At 40.1% G+C, this 10,463-nt stretch overlaps 1 protein-coding gene across 1 annotated transcript; it reads left to right on the top strand.

Annotated features, from left to right (window-relative positions):
* Positions 1-2,064: 2,064 nt before the first annotated feature.
* On the top strand, positions 2,065-10,443 carry fads2 (fatty acid desaturase 2). The gene is made up of 13 exons (XM_030425365.1): positions 2,065-2,525; positions 3,152-3,406; positions 4,851-4,961; positions 5,303-5,500; positions 5,590-5,691; positions 5,763-5,888; positions 5,983-6,043; positions 6,135-6,211; positions 6,386-6,483; positions 7,309-7,405; positions 7,501-7,580; positions 8,110-8,235; positions 8,886-10,443. The coding sequence occupies exons 2-13, from the start codon at positions 3,197-3,199 to the stop codon at positions 8,935-8,937; spliced, it is 1,338 nt and encodes a 445-aa protein (XP_030281225.1). The 5' UTR covers positions 2,065-2,525; positions 3,152-3,196; the 3' UTR covers positions 8,938-10,443.
* The last annotated feature ends 20 nt before the right edge of the window (positions 10,444-10,463 follow it).

The following is a 10,463-nucleotide window of genomic DNA, read 5'->3' as shown; positions in this document are numbered from 1 at the left end:
ATAGCGCAAATATTTGCTTCTTTCCTTTGAAGACAAATGCAAATATTTAGCAGTAAGATGTGTCAAAACATGGGGACAACAAACATATATGTATAATAACACATTACTTATTACATTATATATGAAGACATGTTTTTCAGATCAATCAAATACGATTTCAGATAATTTTGCAGACAGACGTTTTATTTTCACTTTGACATTTGAGGGACAAAAATGACATTAAAGGTTATGTTCACTTGAAAATTATTATTTAGTCACCCCCATGTCCAGAGAAGGTCGGGTAAAGTTCCATCGTCCACAAAACATTTGTAGAGCTTCATATGAAAAAAGTAGCCAGGGACTTGTTATAAAATGTAAAAATGAATAAATAAATTGGCTCCATACAACTTGTCTGTCACAATCCAAGTCTTTGAGCCCCGAGATCCCAAATTAAATTTTAAGCAATTGAATAATAGGCATTACACCCTTGACGCACAGTGCGATTGTGCACCCACTTCACCTTTAAGCTTGGCAGCTACAGTGCAGATTTTGGCTTTTTGAAGGGTGTAGATAATGCCTTAAAAACACATTTCCGATCTTCTACAGTTGTTTACGAGAATGCCGCAACACTGTTTTGCTGTGTGAAGCTCCAGACATGTTTTGTGCATGACAAAATGTTACCAGGGAGTGAGTGGATATTGATTGAAAGGATAAGTTATTCCAACAATCTACTTTAATTTAATATTGTAAAAATAAATAGAAGATGATGATGTCAAAGGGGAAGGAAACTTTTATAGGCATTGTAGCTGGCACCATTGTAACCATTGTTAGTATGAAGCCCTTAGCCTGGAATTTAGCCTGGAAGTGTGGGCAGGATTTAAAATTATTTGGCATTCAACCAACTCCAAGGACAACTCTTGGAAACCTTGGGTCCTAGCATTCATGTGGATGGCACTTTGACCGGCACCACCCATCCAAACACTGTTGCAGACTAAGTTCACCCCCCCATTTAATCTGCACTGTCCCGTGGCCACACTGCAAAAACTGCTCAGAAATGCACAAGGAACATGACAAAGAGCTCAAGGGGTCAACCTAGCCTTCCCCAAATCCCAATCCCATCAAGTGTCCATACAAACAAGAGTTATCCATGGAGGCATCACTCAAAGGATCCGCCAGCAGTGCCTTGTTGTCAGCACAACAGGACAGTCACAAAGGTCAGAGCCAAGTCTGATCCATGGAGGCCCCACCATGGATCCAACTTGGCTCTGACCTCTGTGATTGTCCCGTTCAGGCATCTCCACTGCCCTCCACTCAGTCTTCACATACCTTGAAAATAAGAATAGCTACATCACAATGCTGTGTTGATTTCAGCTCAGTACTGAATACAATAAAATACTTGAGTCCTGAGTACAACATTCTGCTGTTGGATATTGGACGTCCTCACAAACAGACCCCAGACAGTTCGAATCGGCTTGCAAAATCAAGGTGCTGAATGGTTGACTTTAGAAAAAAGGGGGCAAATACACACCCCCCTGTCTACATCAATGGAGCTGAGGTGAACATATTAATGTTCCTGGGAATCAACAAGATGTCAGAATGTCTATCGCATACATTACACATCTCCACAAAGCTTTTACACGCAATAGAGCAATAGAATCATTGTTGAACCCCCTTTCTGCTGGGAATAAGGAAAGGTGGTCAGATGTGTTTGTCCATATTGCTTTTCCAAGAATTGAACTGATTGTCCAGATGTACATATATGGAAAAGGGCATGTGGTCACAAACATTGACTGCTTTTTGTGCCAGAACAAACTAAATAAAACCAAGTTAAAGGTCAATACAACTTTTTTTCTTTATTTACATGTGGCAGACCCTGCCACCTTTCTATATTCGCATAGTGTTCTGCAGACATTACTTTCCTCTGAGAACAGCTTGTCCATTCAGTTATGGAAAAGTTTGTATCCTTACCTCATTTATATGGTACACATTAACATTCTCCAAAACTTACATAGTGCCCCTTTAACGCGTCAGTAATATTGCGCATGCTCCTGGAATTTCCCTCACAGTCACTCTCATTTCCTAAAGTTTATTCTGATGCAGATTTTGAATGCAACACAACAGACCATTGTGGGATTTGCTATTTTTACTCGAGCAGCCTACTTCTTCCACCGCTGTGAGGCTGTAATTGAGGGAAAGTGTAGAAGCGACGTGCTCCCGCAGACTGTTTCCGTCTGAGCGCACAGGGCTCTGTGTAATATTCAGATGAGCCGTTTATTGAGCCTATTGCACATCAGCCGGTGGTCCAGGATATACTGTACGCCGATTGGCCCAGAAACCCTCGAATGATCGGCTCGGAATTTGTACTGAATGAGTGGGTGAATGAGTCCGTGAACACACTGGGGGCAGGACAGAGGATGAATTTTGGGGATGTGCACGATTTAAAATGGACAGTGAACGCATCGGGGGCGCATAAAAGTGAGGCGGTGTGTTAATGTGAGTGAAAGAAAAACAACCCGATCAGAGGAGCAGCCGAAAATCTGGACACTGTAAGTCTGAAATATATATATATATATTTTTTACATCATCTTCATGCATGCAGCGGGCCTGGAGCGCCCGTCTCCCCCTGCCATCTGCGATTTAATGTTGAATTCATCGATCCGCGGACGATAAACGCTATTCGACAGACTGTGTTGGTGTTTAAAATGTCTGCTTTGTGTCCTATTTTGATGGATGCGACTTATTGCTGACACGCGCTGCTGTATAAAATGAATAGTCTCCGACGCGCAAACAGGCTAAATATAGATTATTTCCAGAATTGAATCATCTGACTATGTGCACTTGGCCTAAACATCCATGCATGTCGACACAGACGAATGGTGATCCCTCCATATGTTGTAAAAAAAAAAAAAAAAAAAAATCCGCCCCGCCTCATCAAAGCAGCCTCCTCGTTGTCGGATTTCATCATGAATTATTAGTGAAGATGTTCCTCTGCTCTTTGTCTCACTTCTCTTATGTTTCAATCAGCTGGGTGGTTAAAGTAAACGAGTGCAACAAGTTAAAATCCTCCTCCTCTCCCTCTGCACACTGTGTGCCTGCAGACTGTCAGCAGGGTGTTAAGCGGATCATTTTCACATCCAAGGTGTTTAACTTTGTGGCCGTCTGGATCTTTCAGTGTGCAGCAGGACCGGTGGATCAAGGCCAGAGACAGCACTGAAGGATGGGAGGTGGAGGCCAGCTCACGGAGCCAGGGGAGCCGGGCAGCAGGCGAGCTGGTGGCGTTTACACCTGGGAGGAGGTGCAGAGCCACAGCAGCAGGAATGACCAGTGGCTGGTGATAGATCGAAAGGTCTACAACGTCACAAAGTGGGCCAAGAGGCACCCGGGAGGATTCCGGGTCATCAACCACTATGCTGGAGAGGATGCCACGGTAACACAAGTGTTTTATTATTATTGTTATAAAGCCTAAACAACACCTCTCTGTGAATATAAGTGGCTTTTGTTGTTGTTCCTAAATGTCACTTTCCACTCCATTTAAGTGCAGAATATTGTGCCTTTTACTACATTACATACATCTGTAGGGATGGGAATCCAAAACCAGAACCATTGAGAACCGGTCCCAAATCATCCGATTCCATCTTAATCATATTGCTCTGATCTAATCAATTTCTTGTATCGATACCCAAAAAAAGACAACCTAAATGAGAACAGACCATGTGCAAGTCTTCTCTTATCTGCAGGGATGGTAATCAAGAACGGGCTCCGATTGAGAACCGGTTCCAAATTAAACAGCGGTGCTTTTGAACACCTGAGTCACATGCGTGCCCTCTTCTAAGGAAGTTTGTATGCTGTGTTCATAGTCACAGATAATAAAACAGTTGTGTTCATGCCACCAAACCTGTACAGGCACTCTTGTTTTACACACAGAGCATTTATATAGAATCAATATGGGAACTGACAAACGATCAAACCGGTGCCATTGGTATCAATAAAATCTTAGCAATTCCCATCCCTATTTATCTGACAGCTATAATTACAAGTTTCTGAACCGAATTAGATATTGCATAACAAAATCATAGGAATACATTAAAATCCACCATTTTAAAGGCAAAGATTGAAACAGTTGTTTACAGCTTTTTTGGCCTTTGTACAAAAAATAATGCCTGTGCTGTGGATCGTTGTCACATTTCAAATGTCAAGGAGTTATTAATTCAACCAAAGACAACATTTTCCATCTTATAGTCTCAAAAAGTATGATTCAAAGATAAAGGAGGGCCAATGATCCAATATTTAACAACAAAAAAAAAGAATTCTGGAAAAATCGTGAAAAATATGCAGCAGAACTCTTTTGTGTCCCATCAATCATCTACGACCCCTTATATTTATCACATGTCTCTTTGGAGGGTCACATGGTTGGTTGGAAAACCACTAGACTAAACTACCCAACTGCATATAAAGTTCTTAGAATTAAAGTAGCTCCTCCTCAACCAGCCAAAGCTAAGTGAAATGTGGCTTACAATACGGTACATTGTGATAAGATACGATATTATATGAAACGATGCCATACGATACGATGTGACGCAATATGATACGATAAGATACGATACTAAATGAATACCATATTAATCTTAACAAAGTGCACCCCATACATATAGGACAGACAACAGGTGGGACAATATAAACATACTTTTGCTTCTGGTACTTGAATACATTTAGCTGATTATACTCCTCTAACTTAAGCAAAATGTTAAATTCAGGACTGTATTGTTGTATTGCCATTTTCACATCAGTAAATGTTCTGAGTATCTGATAAATGTACAGAACTGTTTATTGACTGCATTGTTTTGACAGGATTTCGTATTTCTGTCTTCCAGGAGGCGTTCACTGCTTTTCACCCTGATTTAAAGTTTGTGCAGAAGTTTCTGAAGCCCCTGCTGATTGGAGAGCTGGCAGCGACGGAGCCCAGCCAGGACCGAAATAAAAATGTGAGATACGCCTGTGATTCCTCATATGAAACCTCAAACTCACATTCATATAGCAGCTTTAGCGTCTTTAGTGTCAGTGAGACAAGCAAGGCAGGCTGAACATCATATTCAGAAACACTGTAGGTAAAGGAGAAGGTCGGAACTATTCACGGATCTGTTTTGTTATTCATGAGCCTTACAGTGTTCAGGCACGTCTGAGATTCTGGACACTCGTGTTTCATTAGCTGTTAAATAACTGAGACCTCCTTAACACCCAGAGCTCTGCTGCTGTGCCTCATCAAATGATATTACAACATGCTTTTTTCCTTAAACCTATCTGTTTCTTCCTTTCTTTCTCGCAGGCGGCGGTCATTCAGGATTTCCACACCTTACGTGCGCAGGCGGAGAGCGACGGTCTGTTCCGAGCTCAGCCGTTGTTCTTCTGCCTCCACCTGGGTCACATCCTGCTGCTGGAGGCCCTCGCCTGGCTCATCATCTGGCTGTGGGGAACCAGCTGGACACTGACGTTTCTGATTTCGATCATCCTGGCAACTGCTCAGGTGACTCCCAATGTCGTTATCTCTAAACTAACAATAAGTCACATTCTGCTCCAGACGGATCCCAACATTTCTCTTCCTATTCCCCCTAGACGCAGGCCGGATGGCTGCAGCATGACTTCGGCCACCTGTCTGTCTTCAAGAAGTCCAGCTGGAATCACATTTTGCACAAGTTTGTCATCGGTCATTTAAAGGTTATTTGTATTCTCGATCGATAATTCCTCTCTGAGAGTTTTACGCGGATATTAAAACGTTGCTTTCTTAGGGAGCCTCTGCCAACTGGTGGAATCATCGGCATTTCCAGCATCACGCTAAACCCAACATCTTCAGCAAGGACCCTGATGTCAACATGTTGCACATCTTTGTGCTCGGAGACACTCAGCCAGTCGAGGCAAGTCGCACGAAGCAGATCTTCAGCATCCAGTTTAATCTAGTAAACCGTTAACCAGCTGCTCATTCTGACTGTGTCGTCCTCTCTGTTACAGTACGGCATTAAGAAGATCAAATATCTGCCCTATCATCACCAGCACCAGTACTTCCTCCTCGGTATGTTTTCTTGGAGTCGTTTAAAAAGAGTGAAACTATTAAAAAAACCAAAAAACTGTGCAGATATAATCGTTGCCTTTCTCTCTTTTAGTCGGACCGCCGCTCCTCATTCCAGTTTACTTCCACATTCAGATTATTCGCACCATGATTTCCCGCCACGACTGGGTGGTAAGACGCTCTCTTCAGATCTTCTTTTCCATATGTCAGGTTACATGCAGGCTGATAATTGCACATAATAACACTTAATAATAGTGCAGTATTTTAAAGGACAATAAGCATTATAGTGAAAATAGACAATGTGGCATATTGTGTTAATCATACCAATGTTCTTGTCTTGGGAAGGATCTGGCCTGGTCTATGTCTTACTACCTTCGCTACCTGTGCTGTTACGTTCCCCTGTACGGCCTGTTTGGCTCAGTGGCGCTCATCAGCTTTGTCAGGTAATTGTAAACGTGCTCTAACAAGTATGTCTTGTACCTTAAGGATCAGTTGAGAGCTTTAAAATGATCGATGATTGATCAAAGTTGAACCATGATTTTTGAACCAAACGTCTCCATTGTGTACTCCTCCCCGAAACCTTTCACCCTTTTCACTAAACATCAGACTTTTCAACCAAAATGAAACTTTGGACTCTCATCAGACTAATGGAAATATCTGTTCTGACATGCTCTGAGTGCCTTGCATGATAGACAGTGAAACATTATTAAGCAGGAGGATATGGATTCATTGTTACTGAAACTTACAGTAAGAAGCAAGAAAAATGAAACAGTATAATAAAGTCCTTGAAATAAGCATTAATTGATAAGTAAAAATGCTCTTTTTAGTCCTTAATTGTTGCTTATACACATAAATATGACTTTATAAATGTTAATTATGGTATTAATAGCAAGTTTATTTTTTAATTTATGAGACATTTATGTGCACGTTTGAGAAATGTTGGTAACATTTTAAGATGCTGAACAATTACATAATAGTAAAGTTAGTTAAAGTCAATCAATGTGTTTGTTATGCTATCATAAGCAATTGTATGAAACATTATGAGGCTACTATTAACATGTAAATAAGCTTATGAATGTTAATAAGCATCTAATGAGGACTTGTAAGGCCATATAACTTACGTAGCAATGCATTTTACAAGGACCTTAATATTAAGTGTTACCAAGAAGACAAGTCATGGTGGAGGAGAAAGGTTAGAAAGTTGACACCTTGATCACAGGGTGTAAACACATCATTCACTACCGGTGTTGTATTGTTGTGAATGGCAGGTTTTTGGAGAGTCACTGGTTTGTCTGGGTGACTCAGATGAATCATCTGCCGATGGACATCGACCACGAGAAGCACCATGACTGGCTGACCATGCAGGTACCTGCTTTATTTCCAAACACTCCCCACAGCCACCTGCAGGTGCTGCTGACGGGTTGTCTCACCTGCACTCTTTGTCTCTCCCTCTGCTTTAGTTACAAGCCACCTGCAACATTGAGAAGTCCGTCTTCAACGACTGGTTCAGCGGACACCTCAACTTTCAAATCGAGCACCAGTGAGTCAATGTTGAGTCTGTGGACTCAGGGGAATAGTGTGTTGACCTGTTCGTGGGGATGGAGCTCCAGCAGTGACATGCCGGCTTCTGTCAAAGCACTGAAACTATCCTTGGATAAAAAAAGCAATAAGAAACCATCAAATATCTCTAAAAGTTCCAGCAGCACACAGGCAGCCTCATCAAGTTTTGTGTAGCAAAGCGAATCTGAAGTTTGTCTGAGGAAATTCTGATCATTTTACCAATGATTTAACCCTAAAGAAGCAGCAGCGAGTCATTACAAACTCTAACTTTGCAGCCAAACATACTCAATGTCATGTGCATCAATACGTTCTCCAGTGTGCAGCGTCAATTAGTCAACAGTCAGCGTTCCAGACAGGGAAAATTTAGGCTTTTAAAACACATCATCCAAAGGAGGTTTATTGCAAATCTTCATTACAGTGGACTGAACAGTAATTTAAACCCCAGCTGTTGACTTGTTGGATGCTATTATGTCTGATTGTTTCCCATCTGTCCCTTTTCATCTTTGAAGTTTGTTCCCTACGATGCCGCGCCACAACTACCACCTGGTGGCCCCGCTGGTCCACGCACTGTGTGAGAAACATGGGATCCCTTACCAGGTGAAAACAATGTGGCAGGGCATCGTCGACGTTATCAGGTAAGTCCAGTGATGACAGCATCACATTATTTACCACCATGATGAGACACGTTGAGATTGTCAAAAGCCAAAAAATACAGTTTATTTTATTTTTTTATGTTTTCACCGGTGTCATTTAAATAGTTTTATAAAGAACGCCTTGGATTCTACAGGTCACAGGAGACTGAAAGAAGTTTAACTTTTAAATTTTTCTAACCAATTGAGCTCTCCTCTTCCTGGGAGCCCTGGCCAAGACAGCAAAAAACAGACATTTCATAATAGCAACACAATAGAAACACAGTAGTAAACGAAGAGAGGAGTAAAGGTCAAAGTGATAACCATAACACTTTCCAAGGATTATGTAAAACAGTGACGGAAGTTTCCTTCAGGCGGTTTGTAAAAGACTTTTAAAAGTATTGTAAACAGGAGTTCTTTTGAGGTAAAGTTGTGTTTTCAGTCTGACAAGGCTTCAGACTTCCTGAACTGACTTAAGTTAAGTTAACTTAAGTTAAAGTGCACCTGAAGACAAAATTAAATAATTTGTGTTTGTTTCACAAAATATAACTTTCTTCAAGACTGTTTTTTCTGCAGGACAAAGAAGAGTGGCCGGTCACCTGTCTGATAGATTGATATTATAGATGAACTGATGTTTCTCTTATTACCTCTTCCAGGTCACTGAAGAACTCAGGGGACCTCTGGCTGGATGCTTATCTCCATAAATGATTTCTTCTTTTTCTGTAACTTGAAGGAGTGATGATGTTTTTTTCTCAACTTCTGCATCATACATTGATTGTATCTGTGTGGTTTTATAATCTAGTTGATAGTGTGGGAATTATCTTTTTCTTATCGTTGGTGTTGTAATTCACTCTTTTTACATTCTGTGCAGGACTTTTCTCTACATTGCCTTACAGTTACCTGAACAGCAGTGGTATGGTGTTATAAATACGATTATAAACACTGATTGTGAGTTATTTAAAGTGATTTTTTTTCTTTATTTATCACGTGATACAGTTTGAACAATCAAAAAAAATGACAGACAAAAGAATAATCTTGTGTAACCGAGGATGATGATGTTATGCGCTTAACCCTTTCATGCATGGTGTCCATTTTAAGCGTTTAAGCTAGAGCATCATAACAAGGTGTCAGATTCCCGAAGCCCTGTCCACAATTGCGTTTGATTATTATCTTTGTGTCTCTGTCATTTAGAGATATGGCATCATAAATTCAAAATGGTGCAGGTATAACAACATACGAGAGATACCTTGGAATAACTATTAAATCCACTTATTCTCAGAAAACAAAACAGGGTTTCAATTTTTTTTCAATTAAATTAGATGTTTAAAGACACTTTCATCCAGATTTTACATCATTTTTCTTGGAAAAATGTTTTGTGTGTGTGATTGAAAATACATTGGTCCACTACGTTGAATATTACACATTTAAAGATATATTTATTACCTAGACATAATTATGAAAGAATTAGCAGCAATATTAAACTTTCTCAAGATTTTATCTGAATATGGGCTCATTTGATCATTATTTAGGATGAATAAAGGTGCAGTCACACATTCACTGGAGTGGACGGATGTATTTTTCCTCACAGATAGAAAAGATGTACAACGTAAATATAATTGAAATCTGATGAAAAGTATTTCTAACATCTCTTATTTTGTTTTTAAAACATCCAAAAATGACTGACAATCATCGACAGAATGTAAAGAAATACGTTTTGACACGACTTCAAAGACTTCTGTGTGTCTGCTGAAGTTAGCATGCTAACTGTTTACCGTCTATTTCATGTCAATATGGCTGCTGTGAAAAAAAGGTCTATACGAACTTGCTAGCTGCAAAGAAATCTAAATTTAATAGATAACGGCAGCTGAATTTAGCAACGGTTACTCTGGCGATATGCTGCCCTCTATTTGTTCAGAGTACGAATTCAACAGGTGGCCAAATTCTTAACAGTTATTCCTGGATAAACTTTTTATACCTTTGATACACAGATTTTTCTGCTGCAGTGGACATTTACGTAATTCCTTGAACATAGCACACAGCATATTGAAAAAGATTATTTACATGATTTTTTCACTTATTTAAGAGTTAAGAGAAAAACATTGAGGAAAAAAAACAATTCATGCATGGAAGGGTCCATTTTTAATCTGTCAAACTTCTTCTTTACTTGCAACTCTTGTTCTGATTTTACAGTATATAATAAAGAATCTGCATTGACGGTTTTTTCAACCCCTGGC

The sequence above is a fragment of the Sparus aurata genome, chromosome 8 (assembly GCF_900880675.1).
Source record: "Sparus aurata chromosome 8, fSpaAur1.1, whole genome shotgun sequence".
NCBI classification, from domain to species: Eukaryota; Metazoa; Chordata; class Actinopteri; order Spariformes; family Sparidae; genus Sparus; species Sparus aurata.
The sequence above is the reverse complement of the archived record's forward strand: the minus strand, read 5'-3'. Positions and strand labels throughout refer to the sequence as shown.